Here is a 20,446-nt window from a genome sequence, read left to right as displayed (position 1 = left end):
TAAAGACTTGTTTTAAAGAAAATGAAATGAATATTTTTAAATGAGTAAACATCAAAAACATTTAAAGATGCTTTTAAAACACTTTTTTTTTAAAAAAAAAGCAAATCTAAGTAACTTATGTTAAAATAACATACTTGTTACCTTTTCTTCCTCTTTGCCATGTAAACTAAAATAATAGGTTCCTAGAATGTATGCAATGCTAATCTTGGCATAGGATCAGAGAATAGATTCCCTAGCATCAGTGCTGGTGGATGCTAATAAGCTCCTGTTCCACTATTGTACCATGCAGAGACTGGTGACCTAGCAGGCACAAAATTATCAAGGTTTGGAATTTATTTTCTTTTTGCATTTTATTTTGAGTCCTGAACTTTCAGGTGGTTGCTTGGAAATATAACAGCAAAATCCTGGCTATAATTTTGCAAAGATCTTTCTTTTCAAGTGCAAAGCCTTTGTTGCCTTTCCACTAAAATCAAAGCATGAAATGCCAGTTTCCAAGTAGATCTGAGCAACAAATCATTTAGTATAGTTGGCGTATCCTCTTTGATATTATTTTCTGACGCTTCAATATTTATTTATAAAGCCAAAACAATATTCGCATACAAGGATCTTGGTAAGCAAAAAGATGATCTCTGCTGGTTGGAGGTTTGCTGCAAAGCACTGGAGTTGCACAAGGGAAATGCTAAGGTCCAGGTGAGAGATATTACTGTTCTTCTATTTGATTTGTTTTTTTTTCTTTATTCATGAAGTATTTATTGACGATTTACGAAGCTGAATAACGTGATTTTACTGCAATTCATATTGAAAATAGAATTTTTTTTTACAAAAGTGTAAATTTGACTTGGGGTTATGGAGTTGTGTAGCATTGAAACAGACCCTTTGGCTCACTGTGTCTAAACTCAGTCCATTAATTCCATTAGTACCTGTCTAGATGTATTTCAAATATTGTTTCTGTTTCTGCCAACACTCCCTTCTCTTGCAGCTCATTCGAGACACCAATCAGTGTGTGAATGTGTGTGTTTGGAAAAAAAAATTGACTCATTGGATTTCCTTTAAACTTTAAACCTGTGTTCTGCTTTAGACACCTTAACCACAGGACTCTGGCAATGCCTTGAATCTCTCCTCACAATTTAAGCTAGGTAATGTCCTTGTGCACACATAAGTATATCGCAAAATACTATCCAACTTCATCTCTATATTCACATTAGGCCAGATCTCAGACAAGACGAGGCATCATACTGAAAGGAGATAGTGTGGCAGCGCACTCTCATGGTGAACCAGCCCTGCGTGTAACGCCACGTGGTGGGGCAACCATGGGAAGATGGTGCTGTCAGGGTTTCTCCCTGCCTCAAGTCTCCTGCCCAGCATGCTCCTAGGGCAGTGATTATGACATCAAGGTGACTGAGCTCATGCTGCCCTTAAAGGGGTGCACGATGAATTTGAATAAAAGTCATTAACGACTTTCAATGTGGTGGCTGAGTTTTTCTTGGCTGTGTTCAGCACTACATTGGTGACCCCGTTGAGCCCAGATGCCTCTCTAGTCTCAACAACTTGGATCCGGCAGAGATCAATGCCATTACCATCAAACTGCCCCCCTTCTGGACCCATCGCCCGCATATGTGGTTCGGGTAGGCGGAAGCGCAGTTTCAACTGAGGAACATTTCTACCACGTCATGAGTGTGCTGGACGAAGAAACGGCAGCCAGGTTGGATGATCTAATACATAACCCACCAGCCTAGGGTAAATATCCTGCCCGCAAGAACCTGCTCCTTGGCATTTTTCGGGCTCTCCTCTCAGCAGCGTGGCTCCAGGCTCCTGTACCTGGACAGGCTTGGGGACTGCACACCATTGACCCTAATGGACGAGATGCTGGTGGAGGATCACAAACCTTGTTTCCTATTCCTTCAGATCTTCCTCAAGCAGATGCCTGAGGACATCCAACTACTCCTGGTGGATGAGGATTTCACTGATCCACGCTGAGTCCCAGTCCGAGCGGACACCCTCTGGCACACCAAGAGGGAGAATGAAGCAACCCTCAGTCAGGTTGCATGACCAAGAGCCAGCTGGCCGCAACATTCCCCCAAGCACAAACCGGAGGAGCACCATTCCACCTGGTGCTTTTACCATCAGCACTGGGGAGTGCAAACTTGTAAGTGCCGACAACCGTGTGACTACCAGGGGAAACAACCCGGCCAGCCACCGTTGATGGCTGCGACGGCTGGCCACCTGGACAGCCTCCTTCACGTTACCGACAAGTCAACCAGCTGGCATTTCCTGGTGGACACAGGAGCGGAGCTGAGCATCCTTTCCCCCCCACTGCCCTTGAGACACGCACCCAATCTCATGGTCCCACCCTGCGGGCAGCCAATGGTTCCGCCATCAAGACCTTCAGTACCTGCAGGGCACAGATCCAGATCAGGAAAGAGAAATTCCACTGGAAGTTCGTGTTATCCTCAGTGGGTACTGTGTTGTTGGGGGCCGACTTCCTGAGGGCACACGAACTGTTGGTCGACATAAAGGGCAAGAGGCTGGTCAATGCTCGCACTTTCCATTTGGTGCACCTGGACACCACAGACGCCTGCAAGCCTGAGATCACTGCCGTTGCCACTTCCAGGGGCGAGTATTCGAACGTACTCCATGAGTTCCCCGCCATCCTGCAACCACGATTCAGCACCACCTTAACCCACGGGGTATACCACCATATCTCCATGCAGGGCCCCCTGCTGTATGCCAAGCCCAGACGACTTCCCGAGAAGCTGCAGCTGGCAAAGGAAGAGTTTCCTGACTACAGGAGTTGGGGATCATCCGTCGCTCTGACAGTGCCTGGGCGTCCCCTCTCCACATGGTCCCCAAATCCTCTGGAGACCCTGTGGTGATTACCAGCGTTTGAATGATGCGACCACACCGGACAGGTACCCAGTTCCCCACATTGGGGACTTCTCGGCCAATCTCCATGGCGCACAAGGTCGATCTGGCGACGGCGATCATCACCCCCTTTGGCCTCTTTGAATTCCTGAGTATGCCTTTCGGCCTCAAGAATATGGCCCAGACTTTTCAGTGCCTCATGGACGCAGTGGTTAGGGATTTGGACTTTGTGTTTATCTACCTGAAATCCTTATCGCCAGCCACAACTGCGACAAACACAAGGCCCACCTCCATACCCTGTTTGCCGACTTGTGGAGTTTGGCTTCAAGGTCAACGTGGCCAAGTGCCAGTTCGGCAAGCAGATGCTGCAGTTCCTGGGGCACACCATCTTGGCAGCAGGTGCTGCCCCGGTGCCATAGAAGGTCGCTGCTGTCCAGCGGTTCCCCAAGTCACCCATCCTCAAGGGCCTCCAGGAGTTTGTGGGGATGGTGAATTTTTATTATCTGTTCATCCCTGGCTCCTCCTGCACCATGCGACTGCTGTTTGCGTTGATCGCTGCTAAGGAGAAGGTCCTGACCTGGTCGGAGGAGGCAGAGACCACTTTTGCCGCAAGAATGGAGGCCCTCGCCAACGCAACTCTTTTGGTGCACCCACGCCTGGAGGCACACATGGCGCTCTCGGTGGACGCCTCAGCCACGGCGGTAGGGAACGTACTCGAGCAGTGGCTCAACAGACAGTGACGCCTGCTGGCCGCCTTTAGCAAACAGCTGTGCCCACCGGAGCTCAATTACAGCACTTTCGACCAGGAACTTCTGGCGCTGTACCTGGTCATCTGGATCTTTCGATACTTTCTGGAGGGGAGGTTCTTCACGGTGTTCACGGACCACAAGGCCCTCACACAGGCACTTGCGTTGGCCAAAGATCTGTGGTTGGCTTGCCAGCAACGCCACTTCCCCTACGTGTCGGAGTTCACCACCGATATCCGGCACAGGGCAGGCAAAGACAACGTCATGGCGGATGTGCTCTCTCGTCTGGCAATCAACGCTCTCGCCCCCGGTCTTGACTAAACACAGTTGGCACAGGCCCAGAAGCTGGACACAGAGACACAGGTTCTCCAGACCACCATCTCTGGCCTCGAGCTCCAGGACATTCAGTTGTCCAACAGCCCGGACACTCTACTCTGCGACGTCTCCATTAGCTCGCCGCGCCCAGTTGTCCCACTGCAGTGAAGGTCAAGGGTTTTCAGCTTAGTCTACGAGCCAGCCCACCCCTCGGTGAAGACTTTGGTGGGAATGGTGGCAGAGTGGTTTGTGTGGCACGGGCTCAAAAAGGAGGTGGCCGAGATGGCGAGAAACTGCACCAGGTGCCAGGCCTCCAAGGTCCACCGGCATACGCAGGTCCCAATCCTACAATTCGACCCGGTGGTGTGGAGGTTTCAGCACATCCACGTTGACATCATAGGCCCTCTGCTGGTGTCCAGAGAACAATAGTCGAGGAGATGGCCAGAGACCATTCCCATCAAAGAGGCTTCCGCATAGACGTGCGCCAAAACCTAGTCAGTCATTGGAGTCCCAGCGCCCATCACCAGTGATAGGGGTGCCCAGTTCACTTCTGGGCTCAGCTGGCAAGCCTCTTGGGTGTTAAATTCCACCACACCACAGCCTACCACCCACAAGCAAATGGTTTGGTGGAGAGGTTGCAGTGAATTCCGCCCTCATGGCTCACTTCACCAGCCCAGGCTGGGCAGACGAACTGCCCTGGGTCCTCTGCATCAGAACAGCATCCAAGGAGGACCTCCAGACGTCTTCTGCGGAACTGGTCTATGGCGTGCTGCTCTCATTGCCCGGTGAGTTCTTTGGCCCGGAGCCCAATGTCAGAGCTGGACTCGGCAGAATTCGTATTTGTTCGGCGCAGCCCACATACGGCACCTTTACAATGCCTGTATAAAGTTCCATAAAACGTCCTCCAGCAGTCTGGCAGGAATTTCACTTTGGACATGGGGGTAAAGATCAACTTTTCACCATGGACTGTTTGAAGGTGATGCACTTAGACCTATCAGGGCTGGTGCAGACAGCCATGCCCAAACGCTGGGGCTGCCCGCCCAAGCAGTGGGACGCGTAACCAGTTCTGGGGGTGATTTGTGTGGTGGCCCCGTGTGTAAAGTCATGTGGCGGGGCAGCCATGAGAAGATGGTGCTGTCAGGGTTTCTCTCTGCCTCAAGTCTCCTGCCCAGCGCGCGCCTGCGGCAGTGTTTATGATGTCACAAAGCACGAAGCTCATGCCGCTCTTAAAGGGGCAAGCATTGAATTTGAATAAAAACAGTAATTAACGACTTTCAATGTGGTAGCTGAGTTTTTCTTGGCTGTGTCCAGCACCACAATAGTCTAATAGTTTGGTGTCCGGACAGCAACCTCTCCCTCAATGTCAGCAAGACCAGGGAGCTCATCATTGATTTCAGGAGGAAAAGTAAAGCTCACTCCCTGGTTTGCATTAAATGTGCTGAGCTGGAGATTGTAGATGGCATTAAGTTCCATATGGTAGTTCTCTCCAACAACTTTTTTTCAAAGTTCACATTTATTGTCAGAGTACATGACATCACGTACTAACCTGAGATTCTTTTTTCCTGTGAGCCTGCAATCTACTCAAGGAAAAAGAAATTTACCCAAAAAAGATAAATGAAAACAAAGAAAGAAATGTAAACAAACTGCAAATACAGAAAAAAATAATATTCAATAATGATAATCTGCAAAGTAAAAATCATTAAATGAGTCTGAATTAGTTGTTGAGTCTGAAGGTGGAGAGGTAGCAACTGTTCCTGAACTTGGTGGTATGAATCTTGTGGCACCTGTCACTCTTGCCTGATGGCAGCAGTGAGACAGAGCACGTCTTGGATGGTGTGGATCCTTATTAATCGCTGCTGCTCTCTGATGGCAGTGTTCCACATTGATGGGGAGCGTTTTGCCAATGATGTACTTGGCTGTGTCCACTACCTTTTGCAGGGCTTTTCACTCAGATGTATTGGTTTGTCCATACCAGACTGCAATGCAGTTGGCCAGCACACTTGCCACAACACATCTGCAGAAGTTTGCCAAGGATTCCAATATTATTTCAAACCTCTGCAAACTCCTGATGTGCATTCTACAAAATGACTTTAGTATGTTGGATCCAGGAAAGGGCTTCTGAGATAGTGACTCCCAGGGATTTAAATTTGCTCACCATCTCCATTTCTGATTTTCCCCAATGTTCACTGGATTGTACACCTCTGGTTTTTAAATTTAAATTTAGAGATAGAGCATGGTAACGGGCTCTTCTGGCCTATGAACCCGAGCCACCAAAGTACTCCAACGAACCTTCAACCCCTGTATGTTTTGAAGGGTGGAAGGAAACCAGAGTGCCTGGAAGAAATCCACATAGACACAGGGAGAACTTACAACCTCCTTGCGGACAGCACTGAATTCAAACTTGGGTTGCTGACGCTATCTGCAAGGAGATTGTACGTGGCACTAACCACCATTGCTAACCATGATGCCCTCTCTTTCTAAAGGCACAATCAGCCCCTTGGACATTGAGTGAGAGGTTGTTGTTAGTAGACCATTCAACTAAGATTTCAGTCCCTCGCTTGTATGAATGACTCATTACCTCTATTTTATACCGCCTGCTACTATGGTGTCATCTGCAAATTCATAGATGGTGGTGTCGTCGTACTAATCCAAATGAATAGGTGGAAAATGTGTATGGCAAGGGGCTAAATCCCCAGACCTGTGGTGTTCTACTGATGGAGATTGTGGAGGAGATGTCCTTGCCAATCTGCTCTGATTGGATTCTTGAGGTGAGGAAATCCAGGATCCCATTACACAGTGGGATATTGAGGCGCAAGTCTTAGTGTTTTTTTGGCTTATCAGTTTTGAAGAGGTGATGGTGTTGACAGCTGAACTGCAGTCACTAAAGAGTATCCTGATGTATGCATGCTGCCCAGGAGTTCCAGTGTTTTGAAAAGGGCCAGTGAGATGGCATCTGCCTTAGCCATTTTGCTGCTGTAGGCACATTGGAATGGATGCATGTACTACTCAGACAGGAGATAATATGTTTCAACACCTGCCTCTGAAAACATGTTATCACTGTGGATGTGGGTGCCATTGGTTAAATATCATTTAGGCAGGTCTCCACACTCTTCTTGGGCATCTGTACAATTGAGGCCTGTTTGAAACGGGTGGGTACTATGTTCTATTGGAGTGAGGTGTTGAAGATATCTATGAAAACATTGGCCAGTTGGTCAGCACAGGTTTTTAATACTTAGCTAGGTACTGCAACCACACTGATGCCAAGAAGCTACACTGACATTTTTACTTCCTACTGAGTTGGTAGAAATTTGGCATGTCCCTGGCATCCCTCAACAGCTTTTCTAGATGCACCATTGGGAGTATCCTGACAGATGTTATCATTGAGGTAAAAGAGCTGATTACTCAACAATAAATGTGAACTTGAGCATCCTTAGCCATGTACAATTGTAGGAAGGCATCCCTGTTTCTTCACATCATTTGCTGGCTCACGAACCTGCACTGTCATGTTTATTTTCATCAATGGGTATACAATTCTATTTAGGTTTCATTGCATTTACCCCAATCCCAATTCCTTACCTTTCAGGTAAGCCTATTTTCCTACTCTTTGCCACCAGGATGGATAATTTCACATCCACATTTTTCTGCATGTGCCATGCTGTTGCCAAAATGACAATGGAAGGTTTCTGCATCCTTCTCATGTGTGGAGACCTGCCTAAATGATATTTAACCAATGGCACCCACATCCACAGTGATAAAATGTTTTCAGAGGCAGGTGTTGAAACATATTATCTCCTGTCTGAGTAGTACATGCATCCATTCCAATGTGTTGTACGTAAAATTGGAGATAATGGTTTCAATTCTCGCATGTTGAAGCTCATAACCCTGAAATATCAAGGGTTGTTTCTTGCCACTTGGAATAGAATTCATTCATTCTGACTATTTATTTCCTTTCTACTAACCAATTCTCTGTCTCTGTCTATTATCCCCTGATCCCATTTGCTTTCGGATTTGACCATCTATTTTGTGGACCATGACAAAAACCCTCAAAATAAAAATATAACTCATTCACTGATTGTATATTTGTACAGTATTTATTTCTCTTTTGTAAATTCTTGTTGACTTTCACATATGCCATCAATTTATTTCCAAATGTTCAGCTGTTATATCTTTGACAATGGACAATTGCATTTTACCCATCATCAATATCAGGGTAACTGGTTTATAATTTCCTGTTAACTTGCTTGCTCCTTTTTCTTTGCAACTGTTTTAAATTAAAACAATTGGAAGAAACTGTTCCAGACTCTCAAAAGTATTTGAAAATGAGAACTGATGCATTCTTGGGTCACCTTCTTGGGTACTCTGAGATGAAAACGATTGGGATCTTTGGAATTATTCTTTTTCATTCCTGCTAATTTCCCTCTAGATTTTGTTTTACTTCTCTTCCTCCAAGATGGAGGTTTCCCAACATTTCTGGAAGATTATTTATGTCCTCTTTTATCTTCAGTTGGTCTGGACTTTCTTTATTCCCCATTGTCAATTTTCTTGTTTCTGGCAAAGGGACCTAAATTTATCTTCACTGCTTTTTTTTCCCCCATATACCCATTGAAGCTTTTATAGGTGGTGTTTATTTTCTCAGTCAAAATTTCATTCACTTTTCAGGTCCTAAACTGAAAAAATATAGATTTAAGGCGAGATACAAAAGATTTAAAAGGAACTCAAGAATCAACTTAATTACATGGGGCAGTGTGTCTGTGGAACAAACTGCCAAAGGAGGTGGTCGAGGAAGAAACAGTTATAGCATTTAAAAGACATTTAGACAGGGTACATGGGATTGGAAAAATTGAGAGGGAAATGGGCCAATTGTAGGCAAATTAGACCAGCTCAAGTCTTCCAAGTAAGCCATACCTAGCTATGTCTATTTACACAATTATTTATTTCATCTTATTGTGAATGTTCCATGCATTAATACACAAAACCATCAGGCTTGAGTTTTTAATATTGTTCGTTCCCTCAATGTAATCTTGCGCTGTGGGCCTTGTTTGTTTATTTTTTCTTTAATTTTTCTACCTTACACTTCAGGTTTTTACACATCCTGTATTTTATTTTTACTCTTGTTTCCCCTTCATTTGCATCTTTGAATATTCTCAACCACCTGTCATTTTAGTTTAACCTCTTTTTATAGCAATGGTGAACACACTGACGACTTAGTCCTGTCTAGATACATACCAATCAGCTTGAACTAGGCTCTCTAACCTCCTACCCCAACAAGAATGAATTTCAGTCTCCCAGGAATTTGAATCCTTTTTATTTTGGTTTTCTACCTGCATATTCACATGATTTATCTTTTTTTCTATTCTGACTATCATATGTTGCTGGTGTTAAATTACTCGTGTTATCTTTCTTTTCGTGTTCTTCCTCGCTTGCTCGATTCAGCTTGAAACAAATATTTTGGTGTGTTTTAACCTATATTGTTGGTATTGATGTGCATCAAAACTACTGGTTGTTAACCTTTTACACACAGGATGTTTCACAACTGCTCCAAGATGGAGGCAACATAACATCCATAGTCTTGTTTATAGTGCAGGCACCTCAAATTAAAATCTGTTATCTCTCTGGTACTGAAACTTTTTTTTTCTTCTCTCCTTTGCATCATGATGCCAAGAATTTGGTTGCTGCTGCCTTCCTCTGACAAGCCAACTCCCAAATGATATTTAATACCACAGTAGATTCCTGCACTATTGCTGCCTTGTACTCTGCCTGGCAATCAGACAGTCCTTCATTCTGTGCAATTTTTACTTGCAGTGTGAAAACCTCCCTGAATAACCAGGCATTCCATTTTCATTTGAGCATAGTCAATACTTCACAATGAATCCATCCATAGCTCTAGCTCTGTCAGCCATACATTTTGAAAGTAGAATGGAGGTTAGTATTAAAGCTGATTAAAAATGACAAGTTCTGAATGGTGCATGAAACACCAGCAATGCAGAAGGCAATGTGGTGGAGAAAGAGTTGGGGAGTGATGCAGACTAAATTTGAAACAAGGAATGCTCCATGTGACCAAAAAGAGTCAGTCGCTACTAGAGCATGTGCAAGTGCCATGGCTACCTCTTGAATTTGAAAGGAATCATAAGAGATGATGTTCAGGGCTAGGAGAAGCCAGGTAGAGGAGGGGAACTGATTTCTAGAAAGAAACAGGTCCCTGAGACTTTCTTGATGGGGAATGATGGTCTGGATGCAGAGTCTTGACCAAGAACAGCAACTTTCCCCTTGTTCAACAAGTACTTCTTGAGTTGTTGAGTTCTGAGAGCAGTGTGATTTAAAAAAAAAAAATTAATTGTTTGCATAATTACAGGAAAAAATGAATAAAACATTAATCAAATATCCATAAGCAATGATCCAAAAAAGTACTTTTATATTTTTCTCCCCATACCCCCTCCCACCCAAAAGTAAAAGGAAAGAAAAGAAACACCTACTATTTAATATACAATAATAGCTGAGACAATCATTAATTGTTTTTAAAAATTACTAATTAAGAGGAATGGATAAGATAGATGAAGTTGGCGACAAATTATCCATATATGGTTTCCAAATACTATATAAAAAAAAAAAAAAAAATTTCAACTCGATTCCTTAAACTATAGGTAATTTTTTCCAAAGGAATACAATTTTGCATCTCATTATACCATCCACTTAATCACACTTCTCGATCATCTTTCCATGATATCACTATACATTTCGCAGTTGCTGTTGCTAAACAAAAATTTTTCTTGGTATTTGTCCATTTAACACTCAGCACATGATCACAACTGAAACACTTGGCCCCTTATTTCCACTATTTTAAAACTCTCGGGAACTTTGTCCCTGTTCCTTTTAAATTCTCAAGGCCTCTATTCCCTCTGTTCTTGGACCCACTGGTTCCCTGATGTGACACTTTTGCACCCTCTTGGCTTTGTTGGCAGCTATTAATTAGTTACATTCATATTTTGATTAGCTATTTGTTTCGTGGACTGTTGCTGTGAAAATAAACCACTGAGTGAGGAAGGGAAGAAAATGTAAGGAAGTGAAATAAAAATTGGAGAATTAGAATCAGGGTTATACTTTCATTCTGAAATGCCCTATTTATATATGTATTGCTCAAGTAAAAACTTCTTGAAAATAAGAAATTGACCTGTTCGAGTATTTTTAGCCTTTTTCTCCATTGTTCATTAAACTCAGACCAGATTTGTTCTTTTCCTGTGGTAGCAAATTCAATAAAAGTGTTGTTGTCTATTTCACCTCTGTTCATTCTCAAAATTGTAAACTGAGATACAAATAGGATTCATAAAGGAATAGTTAAATTGATTTGATGTTTGATGCCAGACCTTCACACGAATATTGTATGCATTCTGTTAATTATTTGTGATTCATCGAATGATTTAATAAGGTAAGTATTTTTTTTTAAAAAGCCATACAGCATGGTTACAAGCCATTTCGGCCCACGAGTCTGCTCCATGCCACCCAATTTACACCCATTAACCTATGTTTTGAATGGTGGGAGGAAATCAGAGCCCCTGGGGAAAACCCACACTCTCATGGGGAGAACATACAAAGTCCTTGTAGACAATGCAGGACTCGTAAGGATCTGCACTATTCATTTGAGGTGCATTCACAACTCTCAAGACATTAGTGTATTAAACTTATCTATTCTTCAAGTGTTTCTTGATATGAATGTGTTTGCATGCTTTAGTTTAATACCATGGAATTTCAGTGAACCCTCTGTTGTGACAAAATGCAGTTGTCTTTCTGCGACATTCTGTCACAACTTGGTCACAAATTTAAACCTTTGTAGAATTTGCATTAATGTACCAGCTCCTTTCCTATGATTAGCAATTGAGATCGGTTTGGGGAGGGAGGTGGGATTTAGGATGTACTTGCTGGCATTCATGACACTATCTTGGGTTGAAGAAGGGATTGGATCGGTAGCAGCAATTTTATTGTTTTGGGTAGAGTTGGGGGTAATGCTGGACTATGTGAGGTGAAAAAGGGGAAATTGCTGAGTGTTTTGAGGGAGGGAGGGTGAGAGAGCATCAGTATTAGGAGCAAGAGATGATCAGGAGGCCAAGAAAAGCAGCTTTGAGAGTGTGGGGTATCCATGTGAGAAATGGGAATTAATAAGGTAGTATCGTGTGTTACGAGCCCAAAGGACCCCAAAACCCAGCAGCAATAGATATTCACCATGACAAATGGTTATTTAAACAAAAGTTGTTTTTAATTAACTTTAAATATGAAAATAGAATCAAACTTTAATTTATCTCTATTTACTTAACTAACCCAAATTAATCCCCTTCTACTTCTAAGCGCATTGTATGATGTGTGTGTGTATGTAAATTTAAGAAAAGTTATTTGGTTCACAGTTCAATCTCACTTCTCCTTCTTCCAAGTTCTCTAGTTGCAGGCAATTTTTATAGTGTGCACAGAATTTAACATGTATAAAGTTCACCAGGCTTTGGTGCTCGAAAGGTAAATGTTTACCACTCAGGAAGGTTCTTGTAGGGTTTGCAAAGAGAGATTTGTTATTCCAGGATTTCCACAACTGAGGTACCACCATTAGTCACCTCAAGGTCTCGTTGATGAAACTTGCCCTATCAGGGTTATCCAGATGATAACCTCTTTCTGTTCCCCTTATTCCAAGAGAAACATCAGACAGATAGCATTCCCAGCCATCCGCCACTCTGGAGCTTTCTGTTTCCAACAAGTTTCTCCTGGTTTGTTTCAGCCGTGACTGTTCAGTCTCTTTCAGTGTCACACACACACTGGCTGAAAGAGCTTGTTGAGCTTGTCTTCTCTCCTCAACTCCCAACTGCTAGAAAGCCCATGTGACTCTCTCACTTGCAAAAACCCCCACCTTCTTCAGCAAACAACAGGAGTTATCCTGCTCCCATCTGTTGTCTTAGATAAGCAAAACTTCTCATTGACCTTTGAGTTAGCACCTTATAGTTATTCAACCAGCCAGCCTGTCTCCAATCCAAGACAGTGGTCTATTCATTTTCTGACTCATTTCAATTAGCATCTACTTGTGATAAAATTCTCCATTGTTTCTGTAAAGTTCGCTGAATATGAATTCTTAAATGTTTGAAATAAGATCTGTTTCAAAATGTGTATGTATGTAACCTACTCTAATCTTTCCACATTCTCCCAATATTTATCCATTACACATGGTTGAAGAGAAGGGAGGAAGAAATGGAAACCAATGCCAAGATGTTGGTGTGGATGTGGAATGCTGAAAGCAGCAATAAAGTTTGAAATTGTGGAATAGGAAGCAGAAGACGAACAGATTCTTGGCTGAAGCAGCTGCAGTCAAAGCATAACATTCAAGATACTGTAATGTTACGAGCCCAGAGGACCCTAAAACCCAGCAGCAATAGATATTCACCAAGACAAATGATTACTTAAACAAAAGTTTCTTTTAATAATCTTTAAACATGAAAATAGAATCATACTTTAAATTATCTCTATTGACTTACTTAACCCCCTTCTAATTCTAAGTGCACATGTATGTAATGTGTGTTCAGAAAAGTTCTTTGATTCACAGTCCAATCTCACTTCTCATTCTTCCAAGTTCACTGGTTGCAGGCAATTCTTATACAGTGCACAGAATTTAACATTTATGGAGTTCACCAGGCTCTGGTGCTTGAAAGTTAAATGGTTACTGCTCAAGAAGGTTCTCGTCAGTTTTCGGAGAGAGATTTGTTGTTCCTGGACACAAACTGATCCCTTTTAATCAGCCACTTCAGTGTCTTGCTGAAGAAACTTGCCCCATCAGGGTTTTTCAGATGGTAACCTCTTTCTTTCAGGTCACCACAGAGTTCCTTTTTGTTTTCCTTATTTCAAGTGAAATATGAGGCAGGCAGTCCTCTCCTCTTGTATGAACCACTAGAGCTTTGACCAGGCTGAACTACACACTCACAAAATAGGGTTTTTCCACAAGCTTACCAGCTTGTCCTGTTCCAGTCCCAGCTGTTGCTGATGACTGTAAAACTGCAGAACTGATCTCTCTCTCTTTCTCGTTCTCTGAGAAAAACCTGTTTGACCCTTTCTGCTTGCAAAACCACATGACCCTCTTAGAACAGTAAGCAGCACTCCCAAACAGCCTGCGGTTCCAAACCCCCTCCTCTGAGTTCTTTCATCTGTTGCTTTTGAAAACAACAATCCATTCATGAAGTCTCTTGGGCACTCTTCAAAGTTTTTGTAAAGGCTCTTGGAGCTGGACTGGCTAGCTTGAGCAGAGCTCCAGTATTTTTAAATGAGATCTGTTTTGAAGTGTTTCTATGTGACCTACACTTTAAAAAAAAAAAAGACCTGCCCCAATTTAACTCCCAAAAACATATCTATAGTATATCACAGGAACCATTAATACAAGTGAGAACCAGGATTCATGAGCTATTTCATAATGTTGGTAACAAGTTAATATCTGTGTTATTAGTTGGCCACTGTAAATTGACCCTTATGTTAAGGTGAGTGGTAGAATCCAGGTGGAATCGATGTGAGTGCGAGGAGAACTTTTTAAAAGAAGCATGGGGATTAATTTGGGATTATTGTAAATGGGTGGCTGATAGTCATTGAGGACTTTGTGGGTCAAAGGGCCTGTTGTCATGCTGTATGATTCTGTGATTCTATCTGAGGTTTAGGCAGCTGAAAGTTCTGGGTTCTTCAGTGGGTTGGAGGCCGGTTCATCTTGCTGTTGGGTGTAAATGGAGCTCAGTTTTGCACATAATGTTAGACTTTCCAGGTCAGCCCTGTGATTGCTTTGGTAATGCCCAGTAATGGTTGGCTACGGGATAACAAGATATAGCTTTGATGACATTACTCCATGAAAGATGTGTCATGGTCATTGATTTCATTGTGTGTATCAGCTTTGGTAATGCCTAGTAATGGATGGCTACGGGATAACAAGATATAGCTTTGATGACATTACTCCATGAAAGATGTGTCATGGTCATTGATTTCATTGTGTGAATCAGCTTTGCAATGGTGATTTTTGGCAGATAGTAGTTGGTTGAATTATTTTACTCAAATACCATTCCCAACACTTTTTACTTTAGGTTAAATTAATTTTCTATCATGTGGAAACTGGAAAAGATCCAATTGGCAGGCAACATTTACAAATAATATGTGCAGTGTATATTTATTGAGAGTTAACCCTGAGAAAATAGTCTTTGAAATTGGCCTTCTGGCAGAGGGAAACAATGGAAGAAGGTGTATTATGTTTAATTTGCCTTTCTGAAGCCCAAAAGAAATTTTCTCAACAACTTACAGCTTTATTTTTCCTCTTTGTGTAGCAGTGGTAAAGGTCTGATTTTGGATATGACTTTTTTTTGGTCAATGAAAATCTTAAAACAACTGAAGCTATTGTTTCAAGAAATAAATAAAATGATCATTTATTGTTTTTGTTAACGAGGAAAATATTAAATCTTACTGCTTAAAACTCTATGATACTAATCTGTACAAAACCTATTGATCATTACAACTGTGATCATGTTTTTCAATACTTTTACTTTCAGGAGGCTGCATGTTGGGCTTTGAACAATCTCTTTGTATATCAGAAAAACCTTCATGTGAAGATTGGAGATGAAGAAGCATGGTAGAGCTTTTTGTTTCAAATAAGCTCAGCTCTGTCTTCTTTGTGACAAAAATATTTTGAAAAGTTTATTAATTTTGTATAAATCACTTTGTCTAATTTTATATTTGTATGCAGTTATCCAGTTCACAGACAGGTGATGACAGCCATGTTGTTGTATACTGCATCGAAGGAAGTATGTCAGGCAGCCTCAAGTACATTGGCAACCTTAGCAGACCAAAGCAGTAAGTTAAAAATTGTGGGTGGGGGTTAGATGGGCAAGCAGATGGAAAATTCTAACAAAACATGAACTCAAATAATGTTTTTTTTTCTTTTGTTTCAAAGTACAAATAAGGAAACGTCTGTTGGCAAAAGGAGTACATATGAACATCTTAGAACAAATGAGAAAACATTCAGACTCGAGCAATGTCTTGGAGAGTGCCTGCAGGTTACTTAATAAGCTTTATCTGGGAAGGTAAATATTATTGAATAATTAGGCTTCATCTTACCATTTTTTTTTCAAAAAAACTTGCATTTTATTTGTTCCAGCAATTGACCAATGCTGGCATCAGAGACAACAGGACATGCTTTTTATTCTTCATCTCAACTAGAAAATGAAGCAATACACAAAAGTAGTGGTGAAATTCAATTAATCATGCTGCATCTATAGAAAGTAATGGGTAGCCAATGTTTTAGGCTTGTCGGAACTGGATCTGGTATTGTAGTTGTGGGTCAGTAGCTTGGCCGATAGGTGATGTCATAATTGTAGGTGGAGAGTTCGATCCTCCACCAAGCAATCTTGTCATTCTTGGTTTTTTTGCCCTTTTTGATATTACTAAACATGAATGTGATCGAGCGCTGCTCAGTGAGAAACGTGAATCTTCAACCAGCCAGGTAATGTTTCCAGGGCCTTATGGCTTCTACAATGGCTTGAGCCTCCTTTTCCACTGATGGGTTACGGAGCTCATGGCCCTGTAGGGAAAAAAATGCAACCAGCCTGTCCGCTTGATTGAGGGCCAGGGCTACGGTCGAAGCGTTGCTTTCCACTCGTCCGCTGCATGCATGTTGGCTTTTGCTATGTGGTTTCGGAGGTAGTTAAAAGTCATTTGGGCTTCAGCCCAGAGGGGGAAATTAGTGACTTTTAAGAGGAGAACCTTTTCAGTGTATTGAGGGATCCACCGGATGTAATATGAGAAAAACCCCAGGCATCTCTTCAAAGCCTTTGTGATCCCAGGGATTGGGAGCTCTTAACAGGGGGTACATCCTATGGGGATCGGAGCCAATGATGCCATTCTCCACCACATAGCCAAGGATAGCCAGCCATTTAATCCTGAACACGCAGTTGTCCGAGTTATAAGTGAGGTTCAGGGCTCTTGCCACTTGGCGAAAGCTCTGGAGGTTGGTGTCATGGTCTTCCAAGGTGTGGCCACAGATGGGGACGTTATTGAGGTAGGGAAGGTAGCCTTCAACTCATTCTCGTCCACCCTTCTGTCCATCTGCCTCTGGAAGATAGAAACCCCATTAGTAATACCAAAAGGGACCCTCCGGAATGGATAGAGATGACCGTTGGCCTCAAATTGCCATATATGGATGGTTCTCGGAATGATTGGCAGCTGGTGATGAGCAGCTTTCAGGTCAATGGTCGAATAGACCTGATACTGTGCGATATTCACCATGTCCAAATATGAGGGAGGGGGGTATGCGTCCAAGAGTGTGTATCGATTAATGGTTTGGCTGTAGTCAGTTACTAGCCTGGACTTGTTTTCCCCCTTAACTACTACCATTTGCGCTCTCCACAGGCTGGTGGTCGGTTTGATGATACCCTCCTCCAGCAGACACTGAGTCTCTGACTTTAAAAACTCTCGGTCTGCTAAGATGTACCCCCTGTTCTGAGTAGCAACCGGTTTGGAGTCTGCAGACAGATTTGGGAAGAGAGGAGGTGGGTCGATATTCAGCATGGAGAGGCTGCATGTGGGTTCTGACTTTAGGGGCCCTCTGTTCTGAACTGTTATGGGGGGAGGCAACCAGAATACTCCAAGGTCATGCTTTTAAGGTGACACAGGAAGTCCAGTCCCAACAACACCGGAGCGCACAGTTCATCAAGAATATACAATCAAAATGTACAGAATTTCCCCCCACTTCGAATGACAGATGTCCACTACAATGTTTTTGTATGTGTAGAATGTGATTGAGATGCGACAAATATGCGGTAATTAGAAGGATAAATCTTCAGATTTTATTTTTGTATGGTCTGTAAGTCTATGAAACTCAGTAGAGCCCTTGTCAATTAGGCATCTAGTGGAATGTCCATTTACCTTTACAGTCACTATAGAGTTGCTGTGCAGGTGAGGTATGTCCTGGTCTTAGACCATTGAGGAAGCTCCCCAAAGACACCTCGCTCTTCACTCGAGTGGGCCCCACCGTCCTGGGTTGCCCTGTGTGGGTAAGATGGCGTCGACTTCATGGTGTGGCAAGATGGCCGTCCTCCTTCCTCCCATGATGACGACACTGAATTTGAATTCGGGTCATGGCAAGATGGCCACCAAGCCTTTTATGCCTTTTCCTCACTGCCACCCTCCATTGGTGTATCGTGCAGCAAGCAGGTTTGGGAGAATTCAGGGCAGATGGCTTGGGGCTGGAATCGGATCTGGGGGCAGTGCAGGCTCTGCACTTCTCCGGGCTTCCCCTTGCGTGGCAAACCCTTGCCCAATGTCCTTTCTTGCCACAGCTGGAACACACAAAGTCTTTTGCTGGGCATTGAGATCAGGGATGCTGGCTCTTGCCACAAAAAAGTACTCCCTGGCATGAGAAGCGGCACTGTTAGGGCAGAGGTAGCGATAGCGCAAGCAGCCATTCCTTGGAAGGGCTCACCTGGGTGGGCAAACTCGTTGACTTAGAGGTCGTCATTCTCGAGCTTGGCCAGCTGAAAGTGACTAGTCAGGTCCTTATTACCTGACTCGAGTAGTCACTGCCTTGTGTACCTCAAGCGGACCCCTGCAACTAGTGTCCTAGATCTGTTCTTCCTCATGAACGTGTCCTGTAGCCGTTTCATACCTGCAGTTCTTAGCAAGCGTCCACAGATTCAGCAGATAGTCGGCGATGGTCCTTCTTGGCCGCTGGCAAAGTAGAGAGAGTCGGTGCCTCGCTAGGACTTCATTTTGCAACTTCAGGTTCCTAGCCTTCAGCGCCTTGATGGCAGCGTCATATGTAGAGCAGATCCTGATGACTGCGTACCCTTTTTTTCCTACCCTGCATAGAAATGAGTGCGAACCTCCTGAGTTCATTGGAGTGGAAGACATCTCTGGTTGTGTTGAGGTAGTCCTGGAGGCAGTCTTGCCACTATGTGAACTGCTCAGCCATGTCGGGGGACAGAGGGCTTATTCGTAGCATACCAGGCTTGAGTAGCGCTTCCATTGTTAGGGAATAAGCTAATAAAATTGTAGCAGGAATAAAAGCTCTCATGACTGGAGGGAGAACAAACACTTTTATTAGCTTATAACTAAGGATAGGGTGCAACAGTAGTCTTCAGAAGGGTTCTGGGTTTAGGCGGGAAACCAGGGTTATATGTGGGTAGGAGGTGGGTCCAGCCATCAGCAGAACACCCTATCAGTGAATCGCAGTTCACTGCAGACTCTCAATTAGATGTACACTGTAATCTGTTCTTTTTGTAAGATAAAAGATCTTTACATCCACAGCTTCACAAATAGAGTTCCCAATCTATCAATATGTCTCCTGAGCACTTCTCTATAATTGTATCCCATAATCTATTGATACATTTGAATTTAAACTATGATTCTAGAGGTGACTATTTAATTAAATAACATACATATGGCTGGCATTTAAATAACATACGTATGCCTTTACAGTGTCAATAATCAGGACTGGATGTGGGTTTGAATCTCATGCTGTCTGTAAGGAGTTTGTACATTCTTCCCATGTCTGCGTGGGTTTTTTCTGGGAGTTCAAAAATAAAAGTACCAAGGTATAGATTAATAGGGTGTAAATTAGGTGGCACAGACTTTGAAGGTTGAATTGTACTGTTACAGTGCTATATGTTTAAATTTAAAAATATAATAAAATATATAATAAAAATATAATAATTGTACTATCCATTTGATGCACCATACTGTGTATTAGGATGAGGAATTTAGATATAATTCAATTTTTTTCTCTTGCAAACTTCAAATGACATAAAAGTGAAACTACAAATTTTATTTTGTTACTTTTAATGTTTTTGATTCTTGTGCTACAATTGTTTCATTTTATTTCAGTGATCTGAAACTGGATATCAAGAACCTAACTTTATCCAGATTAGTGAACATATTGAGGAATCATTCAAACAATTGTTTGATACAGCTTGAAGCCCTTCAAGTTATGTCACATATAACTTGTTCTGGTAAGTAAGAAATGCTGAACAACTGATGGTGTTATTGGAAAGAAAGGTTGTGTGTTATAAGAGCATCTTTTGTTTTATCAAGGAGTAGATGACCCTTATGGATTTCAGCATTTATCCTTAAACTCAAAATGGGCAACATTTATTTTGGTTTTTTGTTATTGTTTATCATTGGGATGATTCAAAAATTATTCTGTTTTCATATGGGGGTGTCAGTAGCATTGTGAATGCAAGAATATGTATGACGTAATGCGTACTAAGCAGACTGTTGTGTTTCCTTTATTGTTGGGGTTTTCACAACAAGCCAAAACCTAGCAGAATCAAAACACAGATTAAGTTGTATTTTTTTCATGATTACCTGCTATGTTCAACACTGAATGATAAGAACTTTATATGATACTGAGGATCATAGTTTTTTTTTACTTGTACATCCTATATTAAATATCTTTGTTTCAGAGGCTGTAATTATCTACGTGTTAATGTTATTATAAATGGATTAATTGATGTGCAATATGTAAATGAATTCAAAAAAGT

General features: G+C 42.5%; 1 protein-coding gene across 4 annotated transcripts in view; it reads left to right on the top strand.

Moving 5' to 3' along the window:
- The window catches only part of lrrk2 (leucine-rich repeat kinase 2), a 145,414-nt gene that overhangs the window by 19,901 nt on the left and 105,067 nt on the right, over nucleotides 1-20,446 (top strand). For all 4 annotated transcript variants that reach the window (XM_069910021.1, XM_069910024.1, XM_069910023.1 and 1 more), the window contains 5 exons: nucleotides 581-690; nucleotides 15,464-15,543; nucleotides 15,658-15,764; nucleotides 15,865-15,994; nucleotides 19,791-19,915. In XM_069910021.1, the coding sequence (XP_069766122.1) occupies nucleotides 581-690; nucleotides 15,464-15,543; nucleotides 15,658-15,764; nucleotides 15,865-15,994; nucleotides 19,791-19,915 (552 nt within the window). The remainder of the gene's footprint in view (nucleotides 1-580; nucleotides 691-15,463; nucleotides 15,544-15,657; nucleotides 15,765-15,864; nucleotides 15,995-19,790; nucleotides 19,916-20,446) is intronic.

Source organism: Narcine bancroftii, chromosome 13 (assembly GCF_036971445.1).
Source record: "Narcine bancroftii isolate sNarBan1 chromosome 13, sNarBan1.hap1, whole genome shotgun sequence".
NCBI classification, from domain to species: Eukaryota; Metazoa; Chordata; class Chondrichthyes; order Torpediniformes; family Narcinidae; genus Narcine; species Narcine bancroftii.
Note: the sequence above shows the minus strand (reverse complement) of the source record. Positions and strands in the feature narration are given on the sequence as shown.